The 18,830-nt window shown below is 38.3% G+C and overlaps 1 protein-coding gene across 3 annotated transcripts in view; it reads left to right on the top strand.

Moving 5' to 3' along the window:
- Nucleotides 1–18,830, top strand: part of RIPOR3 (RIPOR family member 3) — a 118,243-nt gene that overhangs the window by 74,003 nt on the left and 25,410 nt on the right. For all 3 annotated transcript variants that reach the window (XR_015742690.1, XM_087929002.1, XM_087929003.1), the window contains exons 10-15: nt 971–1,096; nt 4,211–4,356; nt 13,459–13,588; nt 15,456–16,067; nt 16,726–16,865; nt 18,114–18,243. Coding sequence is in view for 2 of the 3 variants with exons in the window: in XM_087929002.1 (XP_087785128.1) it covers nt 971–1,096; nt 4,211–4,356; nt 13,459–13,588; nt 15,456–16,067; nt 16,726–16,865; nt 18,114–18,243 (1,284 nt within the window). In the remaining variant the exon portion in view is untranslated. The remainder of the gene's footprint in view (nt 1–970; nt 1,097–4,210; nt 4,357–13,458; nt 13,589–15,455; nt 16,068–16,725; nt 16,866–18,113; nt 18,244–18,830) is intronic.

Below are 18,830 nucleotides of genomic sequence, written 5' to 3' on the forward strand. Positions count from 1 at the left end.
TCCATGTAGACATGTTTTTCCCCCAAATCTCCTCCCCCTCAACTTCCTTCTGCTTCTTTCCCAAATATCTATGACCAATCAGCTAGCCTATTTTTAATCATAGATCTTGCCCTCTTCAAGATGTGTTTAGAAATAATTTAGCTGACAAATACAAATAAGCAGCACTTGGTTCATTAGGCAGCTGAACAGATACAACGTACCACAATGTACCACAACTAAGTCCAAATTTCAGTTGTTAAGCAAGACAGTTGTTAAGTGAGTTTTGCCCCATATCACGACCTTTCTTTCCTCAGTTGTTAAATGAATCACTGCACCTACTTTCTCCTCCTTGCTTGCTTTCTCTATCAACCTGGATCACTTCCTATTTGATTGTTGCCTGTGTAAGAGGGTGAGAGATAAGTACCTTGGTCTATATACTAGATGAATGACCCATTGGAATCCCCATATCAAAACAACTTACCTTATGTACAGCCAGAATCTGAAAATAACATTTAACACAGCATAGTACTTAAGCAAAATGGTTCGGTTGAGATTGACATATGTGGGACCGGTTTGGGGTAGATTGTAGGGGTGACACCGAAATATAATTTTATCATATTTTATTTATCTATATGTTAAATTATTGTATATTATTCTAATTTCATTTTAAATTGTATTTTATCCAATTCCATTTTAAATTGTTTTTATCAGTTTTTAGTAATAATTATTTGTGTCTGGAACTCTGCACTTTGATACGGTCCAAGAGCTAATCAATAAAGCAAACTAACTAACTTCTCTATCAGCTCTTTCCACTCAAGAGGGAAACTACCATTAGCATGTAATATGGAGTGCACTCTGCCTGTATATTGGCTGAGGTTTTTTAATGCAGTTTGCTTGATCCAACAATTCCCATCGATTCCTGCAAAACAACAACAAAACCCAAATGCATTTATGATAGATTGTCCTGTCTCTTGTTTGTATATTGCTGAAGGTGTTTATACGGCTGGGGCGCCAAAAGTGGAAAATAAAAGGCAAGATTCTGACAGATGACAGTCAAACTTGGGATGAGGAAGAAAAAGTTTTTATACCCAATCTTCATGAGAATTTTGAAATCAAGGTAAGAATGTGCATGAATGGAAGCCTTCTTTTGGTAACTAGCAGGGGTATCTGCAGGGTATAGTTAAAAAAGGCAAGATAATAGGCATGATAGTGTGATCAAAGCCTCATCATTTTACAAGGTAAGATCCACATTAAAAAAAAGTTTATATTGTACCATTGGAGCTGCCATCGGGACTTTTATGACCTTATTTTCTGGTTATCCTGGCTAGTACTGCTAGAGTATTTGGTGCATGTTTCGCTCTCAATGGAAGTCTCATAACATTATCCAATAAGTTTAAGAGTGGGTCAAGGCAAATCCTTTGTAAACTTGTCCTTCCATATCCTTAAAAAAATTGTTTGAATTGGCTTTTTATAAGGTGTGAAAGATCAGTTCTAGTGTGAACTACCAATTAAATTGATTTGTCTAAGAGCCACAGTGGCACAGTGGTTAGAATGCAGTACTGCAGGCTACTTCTGCTGACTGCTGGCTGCCTGCAATTTGGCAGTTCGAATCTCACCAGACTCAAGGTTGACTCAGCATTCCATACACCCGAGGTCGACAAAACAAGGACCCAGATTGTTGGAGGCAAGAGGCTGACTCTGTAAACCACTTAGAGGGGGCTGTAAAGCACTGTGAAGTGGCATATAAGTCTAAGTGCTATTGCTATTGCTAAGCACAAGAATCTACTCAACTAAGCATTGGACTATCTTGGCATTAGATAAAGGTCAAGGGAATTCAGGAGAAATTCGACTTAATCAGGCTACGACGATACTCTAAGCTGATTCCACTTTTCACTCTGCCCAGGTTTTGCCATTTCTATCATTTTTCAAAATTCTTTGGAATAATAGTCTGCTTGGAAACTTTTACATTCTGCAAACAACTGTTGCAACACTGCTTGTTTTCTGGCAACACTTCTCTTGTGCTGGCAATGTGTTTGTTGGGGGGTAGGCAGAGCTCTGCTGGAAAGAATTCCGGATTCCTCTCTAGCCAAGCTTATGGAAATGTGCTTAAAATGTTCCTTTCTTCTCTACATGATGAGAGGTTAATTGAGATGCACTATGCAAATGTTGTGAGAAAACATGCAGATCCTTCATTGTGCCAATACAGATGAATCATCTCCTCCAAATTAAAGGGAGAAGTAATAGAACTGGCTTTTCTATTGTTGGCTAATCAGGATTCCACATGTAGACACACTGTTTTAAACCATCTTTGGATGAGTTCACATAGCATCAGCTGATGATTTGCATGTGTGAAATTACTGTCACAAAAGAGTTTTCTTGTCATTTCAGAACTTAAGTTTCATTAGAAACAGGTTGTGCATCAAAGTGGTAGAAGTCCTTTGAGTTATGTAAATGCATGTATGAAGTTTGTTTATGGTTAATTTTCCATGTTGTCTTATACATTGATGGGAATAGTAACATGAGAACACTTTTGTCATCTTCTTGTTTGGATGCTATATTTTCTGCACTGGAGTGATGTATAGTTCTTAAGATGTTTCTGATATAAACTTATAGTTTATTAACCTGGTGGCCCTTGAACCAACCAGTATCTTTTAACAATGAAGAATGAGAATTGTAGTGCAAAGACATATGAAAAGCTATAGAATTCATCCAGGTATACATTTCTATAGAGTAAGCCTATCCAAAAGAAAAAAAGAAAAATATCAAGTGAAATATTATAATATTGTAATCTGGTTCACTTGTTATGCAAAACCTTAGTGTGATTTCTTTGGTTTGCCTTTATTCTGATTTCTAAATAATGAGCTATGGTTTCGTTGTGTTGTGTGAACCCAGCCAACTATACTTAATTCAATAAACCATGTTTAAGTTTATGCAATGTATCAGCCAGGTTAGGGTGTAAAGTTAAGTTCCAAATCCAGTTGGCCAAAGATTTGCTCCTTTCCCATCTACTATGCTATGTTAGCATGATAGGATTATGACCTATCTATGTTCTCTGAGAAGGGTTGTGATGGCTCAGAGACTAAGATTCTGAGCTTGTCGATCAGAAAGGTCGGCAGTTCAGCGGTTTGAATCCCTAGCACTGCATAACAGACTGAATTCCTATTACTTGTCCCAGCTTCTGCCAACCTAGCAGTTCGAAAGCATGTAAAAATGCAAGTAGAAAAATTGGGACCACTTTGGTGGGAAGGTAACAGTGTTCCGTGAACCTTTGGCATTTAGTCATGCCAGCCACAGGACCACGGAGACATCTTCGGACAGCGCTGGCTCTTTGGCTTTGAAATGGAGATGAGCACTGCTCCCTAGAGCCAGAAACGACTAGCACATATGTGCGAGGGGAACCTTTACCTTTACCTTATGTTCTCCCAGGTAAAAAAATCTCCATCTGAGAGAACAATAAAGTTTTGTTTGGCTCTGCTTGCCTCATCATGATGTCATTTGGGGGTGGGGGGAGTGTGAATTAATGTATCTGATTTTAGAGTTGCTTTTTGTACGGCTTTTATATATGACATTGTATGTAGTATTAATTATGGAGTCCTTGGTGCTCTCTGAGTTTAGTTGTTTTCTTGAAGACAAACTAGGTAACATCATCAGTGCTAGTAGGCAATGTGGTTTGCTCATTTTATATTCTACCGGTTTGCCCTGTCATTATTAGTAGAAATGGTCTTCATGGTTCATTGATTGGGCAGTTGCTTACAACCAAGCTCAGAGAGCACCCAGGTGCCAATAGTTCACCCCCGAGCTACAAATATTCTCTTCTATCATTAGTGTTAATTAAATCATTTGCCCATTCTACCATCTTTCAGATACAGATTTCATATTTTAGAAGCAACACCTGGATCCATTTGTGGTTTATTTTCTGCAAAGGGAGGGAACATGATGGTTAATAGGTACCTTCTCCTAACTTGCTCTCCTCCTTGCCTCCCTCCATTTTGGATTCCAGTTGCAGTAGAAATGCTGTATTGTTGACCCGATAAAGGAAGTGCTCAGATTAGAATAATGTCTTGTTTTATAAGGCGATACTTGTTCTTTAGGTAGTTTAGAAATCCTAGTTAATAATGTCTTCCCTGTCATTCCTCACCTAAATAGTTTTGCTCAATCCTTTTTCCTCTGCCAAATCTTTGGGGGAAGGGGAAAGTATGTGAAAAGCTGGTTGACTGATACTTTTTTGCAGGTAACAGAATTGCGAGGACTCAGTACAATCCTGGTTGGCATTGTAACCTGTGACAGCCTCGACTTCTTTACAACTAGACCTCAAACCATCATTGTGGATATAACTGAACTCGGTACCATCAAACTACAATTGGAAGTGCTCTGGAAGTAAGAACGCTAATTTGCATGCTGACTGCTATGTCACACGAAATGTATTGTATAACAAGCAAAATGGGTGGCAACAAAAATAATGTTATCTCCTTGCGCTTGGTAACCTAACGAAAATTGAATCCGAAAGTGATGATATCACCTTCTTCTTAAGAAAAAATGATTCTTAAGGGGAAAGTATTGGGGTGCGGGGAGGGGGGAGTAAATAGCAGAGAGAAAGCATCAGATCTCCAGATGATGTTTGAGGTACAGTGTCCAAGCACAACAGTGTGCATGTTCAGTTTTTATTCCTAAATCCCATTGGATAATTCATTCTGGCCATGTGTGTATGTGCATCATGTGTACAAAGGAGATGGTACAAAATATTTCATCACAGAACATTTTGTCCTCCAAACAGGCTTCACTGACCTGAAGGCAGGGAATTCCAAGTTTTCTGAAAGAAATCTGACCTCAAAATGAGCCATTGTGACTTCGGATCATGCCATATGCACCACCTCTGGACCACAGGCCAAAAGCCTTCCAGAATACTTTGAGTGGTCCATTTGGAGGTCCAATCTTTTCTGGAATCACTTGTTCTGGAGTTGGAACATTCGTTCCAGAACATTTTGCACACCCTTAATATGAAGCACGCTTCCAACTGGCAACACAATGAACAGAGAATGGAGTAGCCTTTAACTTGACAGTTTTTGTTGCACAGCGAATCTAATACAGTATTGAGAAAAAAAGTGTTGAATTGTGGTTCAAATATATTGGCAATGCATAGACTTTGTTGCTTATTACAGACCATATTCTGATCTGGTAATGACAACCAGTCTCTATAAATGTTTCCTCTGGAAAAATTGATGTTTGGGAGGGAGAATTTGATGCCGCAACCTTGTGGCTGTTTTCAAGATTTTCTTTTTAAAAATTTCCAGTCTTCACTGTTGGTGATAATTTAGCCAGCTACTCTGTCTGTATGGCTCCATTTTAAAATGCACTTTTGGGGAATGGTTGGATATTCAGTTTTCTAGTTCTGTACAAATAAATGAAAAAATGCACTTTTTGGGAATGGTTGGATATTCCGTTTTCTAGTTCTGTACAAATAAATGAAAAAAAAAAAGGTCTCTGAAGATGTGGTAAGGCAGTAAAGAAGCGTTTTTAAGACAGCACATTAGACGTTTGGCTGCTGCCCCAAAGAAAGAGAAGGGAAGAACTGCATGTATATATTTTTCTTGGCTTTTCTGTATTGAAAACACCAAAGCATTAAACATGCATTTTAGTCATGGCATCTCTTTAGCCAGGTTTGTCTCTTCAAAGTTTCCTGACGAAGAATATGAATGGTTTTAAACTTTTTAAAAATGATTTTTTTCTTCAAATTTATGATCACTTATGAAAAGATGGACTTGAAACTCTAAAGTTGTCCCAGCAATGTTGTTGTCACATATGAGGTCACATTTTCTTTCACAGTGGCATATTTTAAAAGTTCCTTTCCATAAAACCATGGGATTAATCTCATTCTTTTTAAAAAATTTTTTTAGAAAAGAACAACAGTTCTTAGACTGTTTGCAACCTTCCTTTTATTAACATATTTTGTTTTAGAAAGCTCTATTACATCTTCAAAGGTTCTGGGTATACCTACACTGTATCATTATGGATGATTACAATAAATCTTTGTCTCCCCACAATTCAAATCAAATAAAAATCCAGGAAATACTTAGACAAGTGATTAAAGCAATATTTTATAGAAAAATGTTTTTTGTAAAAAAACACCTAACGATTTTTGCATTTTACATTATTCATTTTGAGCACTCTTTTTTTGTATGAAGATGAAATACAAAGGTGTAAATAAAAAGAGAATAGAATTCACCAGTTGTATGTCCTGATACTTTCTAATTTAAGGTAAAATCATATCCCCTCCTCCATGCAGACTTCTCAAAAGAGATCAAGATCAGTGTTTCTCAACCGTGGCAATTTGTGTGGACCTCAACTCCCAGAATTCCCCACCATGCTGGCTGGATAATCCTGGAAACTGAAGTCCAAAATTTTCAAGCTGCCGAAATTGAGTGAAACTGATTAAAGTATCATTAAAATGGAGGCTCAGGTTTCTCTCATGTTATACTTCAAGGACAATCAGATATTTTCAGCAATACACCTCTCAGTTGGCTCCTGTCTGAATTAGCTTCAATATTGATAGAGCCTGTATTTGAAGCATTTACTGCAGACAAGCTTCTTGTCTCTTGGCAGGAGAAATATCCTGTGTGAGAGAATTGTGTGTAGCCAAGAACAGTTTAATTGTTTCTGATTCTCCCTTTTGGTGCCAGAAGTTTCCACAATGTCCTTTTGCAGTGAGTCTTGATTCATTTAGTATTTGCCAGTCCTTTCCCACTATTAGCTCTTTTGATTCAGAAGAGTTTCTGCCCACTCTCCTAAAGTTCAAATGATGCTTCACTTATTTAGAAGGACAGTTTTCATTCTGATCTTGTACAAGGACATCTGTGGTAACTTTAGCACTTCCTGGCTCAACTTCTTAATGCTTCACATGAAGAATGGGCATATTTAGGACCCAGATGGTTGGGGGCAATATGCTGACTCTATAAATCGCTTAGAGAGGGCTGTAAAGCACTGTGAAGCAGTATATAAGTCTAAGTGCTATTGCCATACATGAGTTCTGAGCATTTTCTATTTTTAAATTTTTATCTTGTGAACCTAAAGACCAGAACCTGGGTCTCCACTCCTAGAAAATCCCCACTTTCACCTTTTCATCCTTAAAGGAGTTGCATCAGGGTCAGATTAAGACCCCTCCCCCCTCCCCGCCATGCATTTGTGATTTGAGAAACATAGATCTTTGGGGACAGTACGTATTTGGAAGTACATATTTGCATACATCAATTCTCCATTTAGTGGCTTCTGTCATCTTCACAGGGTCCTTGATGTATTGATGAAGCAATATAACCCCTGCCCTCATGAAGCTTGGATTAGACCTCTCTGGCGTTCCATGTGAAGGAACATGTGTGCCTGCCATTTGGAGAAAGTTGCATAGCTGTTGCATTTATACAGAAGGTTCTGGCTAGGGGGCGCTCAAACACCAAAACACAGAAGAGGAAGTTGGGTCAACCTATCAGCACACAGGATGTGCACCTCTGCATAATGCTTTGATTTGGGAGGTGTGCATGTTGGCCCATTTGCAACCTAGGCTTATCCATAAACCCCTTCGCAGCATAAGATAGACCGTGATGCCTAAGTACCAGTGGTGGGATTCCAATTTTTTTTACTACTGGTTCTGTGGGTGTGGCTTGGTGGGCGTGACAGGGGAAGGATACTGTAAAATCTCGAGTCAGAGGTGGTATTTGCTGGTTCTTTGAACTACTCAAAATTTCCTCTACTGGTTTTCCAGAACTGGTCAGAACCTGCTGAATACCACTTCTGCTAGGTACATTTGTGGGAAACTCTAAATTAAGTGTTACTCTTGTTTTGGCACAAAGATGATTGGATGACTCTAGAAGGTGCTCTGTTGCTAATCAGGACATGATTGTAGATAGCATTCTCTGTTTAGCATCTATCAAATATATCGATGGCCTCTTGTCATCCGTGGTCATGATGACCAGAATACAAGGGAAAGGCACCCCCAACAGGTCTGAGGAATGCAAACTGGGAAAGACTCTTCTAAGGTTACCACAAAATACCAATCTGACAAATTGGGTAAATTATGCATGTGAAAATACATTTGGATGATATATTGAATCTATAATAAATAACAGCACCAGTAGGATTTCTGCCATGTGATTTATGGTGGAAAAAAATAACACAAAGATTTTTATTTTATCTTTTGTCTTCTGGAAAGAAACATTTTAAGACAGAAATAGCTTTTCTGAGAAATCTTTTTTTACAAGTTTTGTTGTGTGAGTTAATACCTCCTAGGAAAATTAAAAGCCATTTCTCTCATACTCAGACTCTGCTCCATCTGTTGATCTTTTGCAAAGTGGATGCATAAAGGGTCCTGAATAATAATGACAATAATAACAACCACAATCCCGCAATGTGTTGGCTTTTCTTGGTAGTTTGCTTGCTTGTTCTTATTCATGCAAATATTTTTGGTGTTATAAGCAATCTTGTCTTCTCTTTTCATAAATATCTTTTTAGGTTAAAATAACATAATTATAAAACAGGTAATGCTTATGTGCTTTTTTTATTTATATATTCAAAGTGAACCGAGGACTCTTCAAAGAATAGATACAGGCAGTCCCTGAGTTACAACTACAGTTGAGCCCAAAATTTATCTTACTAAGTGAAACATTTGTTAAGTGAGTTTTGCCCCATTTTATAACTTTTCTTGCCACAGTTGTTAAGTGAATCATTGCACTCGTTAAATTAGTAACATGGTTGTTAAGTGAATCTGGATTCTCCTTTGATTTTGCTTGTCAGAAGGGTGCAAAAGATAATCACATGACCATGGGACATTGCAACCATCATAAATATGAACCAGATGCCAAGCATCTGAATTTTGGTCACATGACCATGGGGATGCTGCAAAGGTTGTAAGTGTGAAAAATGGTCATAGGTCATTTTTTTTCAGTGCCATTGTAACAGTCACTAAATGAACCATTGTAAGTCGAGGATTACCTGTATGTACAAGCAGCCCTGTTTACAGATCTATAATAAGAATGTTTACATGAATAAGATTTCCTGTCACAAAAGCTTTTGCTGTGGTTCATCTTTGCAGCATGCTCTCATGTGAGCATTTGCAGTAATAGACAAAGAGCTGAAGACAGATGCACTGGCAGATGTATTATAATGACTGCATTTGCTCAATGCACCATTTAAAACCCCAGTGGAAAATCATAATTTGTTGAATAATTCATTCTTAGTTAGGAGGTCACACCACAACTCTTTAAGCCATAAACTATAGTTTATAAATCACAGAGGCTAGCTTCCACATGAACACAAACCAAAAGCCACTAAACAACATTCAGATTAGCTCAAAGTACAACATTTGCTGGGGGGTTGATGGAGGTGTAACAGCTTTCATTATCAGAATTTGGCTGTGTCAGAGTTACTTCCTCCAAATTTCCCTAGAATAGGGATTTCAAACTCATGGCCTGCAGGTCACACACACTGCACGTCACATGCTGGCCATGCCCAAGCCCAGTTTCGCGAAGAGGAAAAAGTCATGATACATCACATGACGCCACCATGACGTGAGTTTGACACCCCTGCCCTAGAATGCTAACTTCACTAGAGTCTCAAATTCTCTACTTTGAGTGAGAATTAGGAATTTCCAATGGTTCTAAGTAGCCTCTTGAGGGATTTTTTTTAAATTAAAATTATTGGAACCAAAAAATCAGTTTTGGAGAGTTATCTGCTCATGTAGCAATACTCTACAGAAGATAAATTAGGAAATAATAGCTTCTTGAAAAATAAGTTGGATTCCTGTACAAGATTTCTAACACTGAATTTATAAGCATGAATGTCTGAAATCTGTGCATTTATAGACTGCTGCTGGTGCTAACTTGCTTCGACAAGTACCCAGATTAACCAATTAATTTGTGGAGGCAGTGTTTTCAGTCCCATATAACCTAAAATATAATTTCACACATCATATTAAAAATTTAAGACCAAAATAGGCAATAGCAATGATTTAGCATACTAGAAGGTCGCATCTTGCACCAAGCCATAAAATTGCTTGCTTGCTCTTAACTTAATATGTTGTATATTAATCAGCCATTGTAATTTATAAGGCCCGATTTATTGTTTAGCACGCTCTATGAACCCGGCTACTTGTGTTATTAGCCAATAAATCATTGTTAAAACTGATTGATACAATATGGGATCACTGATATGTGAAAGAGATTCACACCACAGATAATTTTGCTACTGATTTAATTCATTTAATCAATCTAGCACTATGTCAATTGGTCCAACATGTGTGGCCACAAAAAATAATAATCTCACAATTGTTAAAACTGAAACAACTTCACAAATGCAAGTGTAGCCACTAAATTTTGAAGTGACCTGGTCAAGCTTGTTCAAATACTGCCATTGTGAGGAAGTAGGGCATAACATTTCAGCTTAACTTCCTTATCTTGATGTGAGAACAGAACAAAACCAAAGTGTGCTGTTCTGAGCATGTTGGAGGACAGTAGTATAAAAATGTAACAAATGCCAACATTTATTGGATGATGCCAATCACGGAGTGAAAATTAGTTGGACTAGAAAAGCAAACAGCAGAAGTAAGGGACCTTTTGAATTGCAAAGATTCAGCTTTAGACAAGACTCTGGCATGGTGCAATTGGCCCACTCCTACCTATGCTCCTTCCTTCCCTTTTACCCATCCATTTTCTCCCCTTTTTCTTCTGATGGCTTGAGCCACGACTGAAAGTTGTGTTAACTTCATCCACTGGTAATGGTATTGCCTTTACCTCAGAATTTGCAAATTATTTAGTTTTGGCTTTCAGAGGAACTTGGACAGAGGGTTTCCTTTAAGGTGCTAAATAGAGAAACCAAAGAAGGCTCTTGCAATCAAATTCCCGCAACTTGACCACTCACACAAATGGGAACTTTCCACATGCAGTAGATTGGTTACACATAGAAAGTATTTATTTCATTTATGTATATGCCACCCCTTTCCCAAAATTCCAGATAGTTTACAGACATGAAATGCAATGTAGAGGGGAAAAAAGCACATACATTATCAAGGCTGGGTTAGTAAGATAATATTCCAAACAAAAAGGTCCACTAAATGATATCACTAAGGTCCAAAAGGTCACCTGGACCTGGTAGTTTTAGTCATCTTGCAGAAAGCCAATAGCACAGGAGCAAGGAATTCAGGGACATGGACTCAACATTACACTACTATTTCTCTTTCCCTTTTGTCCTTTTCCTTTTCCTTTCCTTCTTTCCTCTCCTCTCCCCTCCCCCTCCCCTCCCTTTTCCTCTCCTCTGTTCACAACAATGACATGATTTGTTTGTGTGTGCCTATACGTTAGTGTTGACTCCTGGTGATTGCCTGAACTCATTCTTGCAGGGGTTTTTTGGCAAGATTTTCCCATTGTCTCTTTCTTAGGTTTGAGAGAAAATGATTTACCCAAGGTCACCCACCTGGCTTCATGCCTAATGCAAAACTAGAACTCATAATCTCCTAGTTTCTAGCCTGATGCCTTAAAGGCTACATTAAACAAGCATGAGAATAGCAATATTTCCAGGTGTTTGTGATGAGACAATATAGCAGACAGTCCTTTCTGATACAGCTGTAACTTTGCGGTTCTCCTGGCTTCTTTCTTCTGGGACAACTAAGAAGGTGATGGATGAGAACCGAGTCCAGCTATTGGCAAATCTGTGAGTTTAGGTGGCTGATTAATTAAGAGTATTTTTTGGGGTCATGCTTGGATCTCAAGGAGAAAAAGATCTTTGGTCTTGTAGATCCTGCTGTACTCCATCAGCCCTGACTTTCACCTCCTTATCTATGCAAAGGATTTTAATTTCAGAACAAGCATCCAGTTCATCTGTTGCTTAATGGTAGGAAAATACTATTCTACAAATACACAAAATGGGAAATATATACAAAGGCTCTTTATAACCAGTATGGGTTTTGAAATTATGGGTGGGAAGCATGAAATACAATGAAACCATTAAAAGAGATGAACCCCAGTTTAGAAAAGAGACCATAAACAGTCTCCAATAATTTTATCCTGAATGTATACATTACACAGAAATGAATTAAAATTAATTTGGACACATTGCAGCTCTAAATGTTGACAGTCTATTGTCTACTTTGTGACCATATGCTTACTATCAAATACTGATTTTCCAGGGTAATCTGGAGCTGCAGGGGAGCTCTCAAATGTTGTTTCTGCTCTCTTTGCAGAAGAAAAGCAATTTTTTAAAAAAGCTTCTTAAACATGGTGGTCCCCAGATGGGTGGACTTTAACTTTCATAATTGCAGCCAAGAGGGGAGTTGAATTTCCCCTTATCAAACAGAGAACAGATTGGAAGAGATTACTATGACCAAAACTTGAGGTTAACACCATTCTTCAGAGCTGGACCTTATTAAGGCAGGGCCTTTCTAGAGTTTTATCACTACAGATAAGAACAGGGATAGTTCACAGTTCAAAAAATACAGTCATACTGTTCTGGTCCCCATCCAGTGTTCTTATAACTCAGAAAAAGTAATCCTGTTCAAGACATCATATCTATTATTTTTAATATCTCTGGTCTATACCCTGATCATTTACCATTTGACATTGTGGATTCTCTTGGTGGCTCTAACTGCAGTATAGCCTTCTATCTTGGTTATGCTGACTCCACACTCCAAAAACAGATCAAGAAAGAAAGGGTTTTACCATGATGAAACTTTTTAAAAGACTCTGAAGAACCCAAATAAATTGTTAGTCCATATATAACAGTAGCAGAACTCATGACCATTTTCCATGCTCCTTTTTTTAAATTAAACTCAAGAACTGTCAAGCATTATTGTAAAAGTAAAACAAAATATTCAAAAGTAAGGCAGTTCCAAATTAATTTATCTGTATTTGTGTAATGTATTTTATTCTCTATTTCATAGAATTATTTTCAAGATAATTTGAAAGTGAAAAGCTCTAGGTTACATCTCAAATATTGTCCGAGTACATCAACATTATAAAAATCAAATAAAACAGAACTAAACTAAGGAAGCAAATAAATACCATGAGAAATAGCTGGGAGAATAAAAAGAACACATCATGTAGTATAAGAGCTCAGATAAATAAAGTGAGTCTTATCTGAAACTCCCAAAAGGTTGGTAGGTGCAATTTGGAATCATCTCTAGCAATTTGCTCAGCATATTCTCATCATCCACAATCCATAGTTACGGCTTCATTAGATGTCTCATGTGGCTAGGATATTTGTATCTTTCCAGTGGTAAAAAAAAACAAAAAAAAACCAGCACCCCTTGAAGAATAATTCCTACAAAAGCATTTGAAGCACATTCTTGGTATGTCTTGCAAGACTGGAATTGTATGTCTGTATGGGGAATTTGAGAAAGCCAATTGGCAGAAATACACGAGACTTCCTCTGTGCTTTGGCATACAGATAAACATGTGCTGGCTTTCTAATACTTATTGGGTTTTATTTGTTTCTTTCAATCCACAGTCCTTTTGATTCCGAGAACTTAATTTTGTCCCCTGGGTCCACCACCAAGTTTTCTGTGGGAAGTAGAAAAAACTCCATATACAGCTGGACTCCTCCAAACACTCCCAGCTTCCGAGAAAAATATTACCTTGTAAGTATACATGAAGTAGGATCTGTTTCTCTTCTAAAAGGCATACCATAACCTATAGACTCTTCTATGGTCTCTTGTGAAATTAAGGCTGTTGAAACTTAGTATCCTGCCAGTTCCTGATAGTTCTTCATTGCTGGATGGGAATATTAAAATGAAGGAATTCCAAGTAACAGGGGGAATATTAAACAGCTGATCTGTTAACAGGAAAGATCCACTTTTGGCAGGCTCTGGGATGGGTAGAATTTCCCTCAGCTTGATAGATTTTCTGTTTCAAACATTCTTGTAATTCTTGTTAAGAAAAATACCATTCTTTCTGCAATGCTAATAAACAATTTCCCTTTAGAAAAGGAAAGTTTCTCAGGATGATGATAATAATTTTGACGATGATGATGTTGATATAAGCAATATCCTGATTCTGTTGAGGCTTGTTTCTCAACAAAGTAATCTTGCTTGATGGAGTGGAAAGACTTGGATAAAGGGTGGGGAAGTGAAGAAAAGAGACTATTTTTTTTTGTTCTATTGGAAAAGATTGAGAAAAAACGATCAAATAATCAAGAGACTGGAACAACATTTGCAGAATTTGTCCTCCTTAGCTTTATTTCTTGACCACCAGGCTTAGGTGGATTTTAAGAGACCAGTTAAAATTTTGTTCTGTAAAACTATCTATGGTTCCTAGATATGTTAGCCATGTGTAATTTGCAGCACCTGAAAATAATATCTGTAAAAACAATTGCACTGTATTATGAGTATTAAGAGTGGTGTTGTTCCATTGTGTTGGCATCCCTTAGTAATTGGGCTGACCGATGTTTGAATTTTTTTTAGTCATCTCAAGAAGGTTGTCCTAAGATATAAAGTCTGAAAAAAATTATTCTAGGAAGCCATTGAGTGTTACAAGAAAAATATTTCCCCCTTTGCTAAGCTAAAACTAAACTGGATTAGAGTTAATTAATGAACCATGGTAATTTGTGCTGCTTAGAGCAGTGATGGCTAACCTTTTTGTCGTCGCGTGTCGAAAGTATGCACATGCATGTGTGTGTGTGTGTGTGCATGTGTGCCTGCACCCATAATGCAATGCATGTGCTCCCACGTGTTCCCCCTCCCCCTGCACATGCACGCATGACTCCCCCCGCTCCCCCTGCCCCCTGCACATATGCGTGCTCCCCCTGTGCTCCCCTGCCCCTGCACATGCGTATGTGCTCCCCATGCTCCCCCACCTCCTGCACATGCATGCACAATCCCCTGCACTCTCCTGCCTCCCTGCGCATGCACATGCATCTCTCGCATGCACCCCGCCCCCATGCATGCATGGCAGATACCTGAAAATCAGCTGGCTGGTGGGAGGCATGCACGCATGTGCAGTGGAACTGACCTGGGATGACGGCTCACATGCCAGCAGAGAGGGCTCTGCGTGTCACTTCCAGCACGTGTGCCATAGGTTCACCATCATGGGCTTAGAGAAAGGACAATGAGAGAAAGACATACCTGAGAATGATACACTGCTAACCTATATAAATAGTAAAAAAAACCCAAAGCATACAACTGAAAGAATGTAACATTAGTATCTTTGAGAAGAGGTTGATTCCTTGCTAGTTTTCATGGCAGCATTATAAAGTAATTTATAATACATAAACATTCTAGATATTTTGCTGTTGTTTTGACTTAGCTTAGTCTACAGCCTCAGTGTTATCTGAAGTTTTTTACCCAAGAACTAACCATCTCCAAACTTATTTAGCTTCTGAACTCATTACAAAAGTTGCCATGTGCTGCCACCTTCTGAGACATGTTAATTTAAGAGCTGAGCCTAAAGTGTATGAAGGTCATTACAATGTCCCAAAGAGAATTGCATTTTTCCACCTGTTTCCCACAGTCTGTTTTGCAACAAGGTAAGAAGCGTGCAAATATTAGGGAAGAGACCCAAGATTCCTGCATCCTAAGCTACTTGGCTGACTGTGATTTTAACATGCGCCTGAGGAGTGTAAGTCACAGCCTTACCGAGACAACCGAAGGAAGTTCATTGAGTTCTGAAGATCAGAAAGTGGCAGAAAGCAGAAACATGACACCACCATCAAATCAAAGGAAGTTGCCACTGGCTATTCTGCAGAATAATTGTGCAGAAGGAGAAGAACAGGATATTTCAATATGCCAGCCTCCTGGACACAGAACTTTAGACATCCTACAAGAGACACCCTATGCTGAAACCTCTTTAACTATTCCGTCATGTCTGCTGGAACAAGACAAAAATGGTGGTAAATCCATCACTCGGGACTGGCATCACCCTTCAGAGCAACAAAGAAAGATTCTCTCTGTTGAACAAACAGACTGGAATGATGATGATGATGATGCCAAACCTACTGGAAAGACCAAGTCAATTCAGAAGATCCTACAGGAAGTATTAAATTTGCTGAAGTCACAGGACCCAAGTCCTATCCCACTGGAGGAATTGGAATACCAGGTCTTTTGTATCCAGGACAAATTAAAGGTATTGAAATCTTCCAAGTATTTGGATTTTGAAAAGTCTGGCTAGTAGATTGTAGGTTCTGAAGTCCACCAAAAGCTTAGAATCCACTAGATTAGGAAAACCTATATATGCATACATCGTTCTACTTATGTGCATATGTACAAAATAAGACAAAAATTAAAATATGTTTAATTGACAAGTAAATGTAATTAATGTTCAATATAACTAATTCAACATTTTGGGAAGAGCTCTGGCTTTACTTTGGGAAGAACATTTAAGGCTTTACTTTGCAACTGATATCTTTAATGCCTCCTATATTGGCAGCCTTTCTGTTATTAAATATTTATTTTTAATGTGTTTTTGAACTATTACTTTTCAATCAAATTAGTTTCTTGCAGTTCTCCTATGAAGAACTCTGCTGCCTGAGGTATCTATAAATAGTCGTAATTTTCATCCTTACTTCAGTTGTACCGAGTAATTATAATATCTCTGAGAATTACAATATATGCATTATATTGTATACATGTGGTGGTTGTAACCACATTTTTAAGAAAAAACTGTGATTATAAGGCGGACTTCCCTATAATTTGTTATGGATGCATTTAAGAACACTGTTATTCTCTAGGTAGAATATGTTCCTGTGTGCATAGATATATAGCTTGCTTTATGTCACCAACAGCCCAAAAAGTATCATCCCAAACATTCTTCCATGGAGAGTTTGATGGTAGAGACTGTGTTGGAAAGCTTCAACTTCCTCAATGCTGATTGTAGTGCTGATGAACTCTCATCCTTTGGAAGTGTAAGGACCTGCAGTACCAGGTAGATGCTTCCATATAAGGTTATTAGCTTCCAGAATAACTTATTATATACTGACTATAAATTGAGCCTTGAAAATAGAGAAAAGACTGACAAATATATGCTCAATCTACTGTGGCATGTCATTTTTAGCTAACTGCAGCAAGCACTCCATGGGGAAAGATGCAATAGGACAGTTTAAGGCTGACTGGTCTCTGTTGGGAAAGGAAAACATTTGGTCCAGGCCAAAGGAGTTTTCACTCAACATATCTTGAATTAAAAACTTGGTCTGACAAGCTGAAGGTTTCTTGTTCCTGATGTAAGAGTTTTATAAATAAGTGAGTCTGACTGTTTTAGTGGCATATAAGACATATCACATGTCAAGGCTTTAAAATGGGGTTAGCCAAATTCATGAAGGTTTTCAGTATCCATTAATCCCTGAACATAGTTGAATGTTCAGACGCCATGTGCTACCAAACATCAGTTGTTGGGAGGGCAGTTGGCCTTATGCTGTACTTGCAAACATATTAGAGCCATCTGGTCAGCTATGGTAGCAATCAAACCAACCATCTTTGATGTTTTTGTGCTGGGTTGGGATTGAAGTTCTTCAGGCTGGCCAAGAGTTGCAGTCCACTTCTAGAAGATACCAAGGTGGTGAAGGCTGAGATGGACCTCCCTGTCCAGTAAAGGACCTCTTCTGAAATTCTATTTTTTTTTCCAAAATTGCTAGGTTTTTAAAAATTTTATGTCCCAGAAACATTTAATTTGATTTCTATCACAATGTAAAGGGAATACAGATACTCCTTGACCTATAAATTAGTTTAGTGACCATTCGAAGTGACAATGGTACTGAAAAAAGTGACTTATGACCGGTTTTCATACTTATGAGCATTGTGGCATCCCCATGGTCATGTGATCAAAATTCAGACATTTGGCAACAGTTGTAGTGTCCTGGGGTCGTGTTAATCTCCTTTTGTGACCTTCTGACAAGCAAAGTCAATGAAGAAGCCAGATTCACTTAACAACCACTTTACTAACTTGACAAGTGCAGTGATGCATTTAACAACGGTGGCAAGAAAGATTGCAAAATGGGGCAAAATTCACTTAACAACTGTCTGACTTAGCAACCTAAATTTTGGGCCCAATTGTTCTCGTAAGTCAAGGACTCCTCTGGTGTCAAGAAGAATGGGATAGGAGCTTCATTCTCTCCACTCCTGGTTTGCATTTATGATTTATTACATGCTTCTTCTCTCCTCTTGTGCTTTGCACCAGCATCTACAATGATGCCACTCTTTCTTCCCTGTGCTGTGATGCCCAAATGGAAAAGGAGTTAACCACAGGAAGTGATGACCTGGATAGACTTCTGGAAATCCACCTGCAACTCTGTCGCGTCCTTCTGCAGGTAAGGAATACAGTTTTAACCCAGCCAGCTAGAACCTTATCCTGTTTGTAGTCTCACAGAATGGGAGACACATATTATAATACAGTAACTTTATAATCTGTGTTGGGGAGATTTTATGGCTTGCAAGCTGTTGAACCATTCAGAACTCATTGCCAAATGTAAACATGTATGAATGCGACAAAAATATTTTGTGGTATTAGATCAAAGAGTTGGCCAGTGTAATATTTATTTCCTATGCAATAACCAAACAGCTGCCTCTGGGAAAAGCCCAAGCAGGATGTGAAGTCATAACATTCCTGCACATTTAATGTATACATGTGTTGCTTCCAATATATGTATATACACCACATGTTCACTAACTGAGCATTTCATGGCTCATTTGGCTGACCAAGTTGTCAGAGTCCACTCTGACCTAAAGAGAGAATCTCTTGAGATGACAGAAGTGACATCTTGGAATGGTGGCAGGGAGGGTTGCTTTGTTTTTGAGCCTGAGAGTCTCAAAGAAGAGCTCTGATCTTAGATCTTCTGCTTGGACTTTTTCCTAGCCAGATTAATGAAAAGGCCACAGAGAAGCTGGATTCAGGCAA

The sequence above is a fragment of the Pseudonaja textilis genome, chromosome 3 (assembly GCF_049901715.1).
Source record: "Pseudonaja textilis isolate UNSWEBS1 chromosome 3, rPseTex1.2, whole genome shotgun sequence".
Taxonomy (NCBI): Eukaryota; Metazoa; Chordata; class Lepidosauria; order Squamata; family Elapidae; genus Pseudonaja; species Pseudonaja textilis.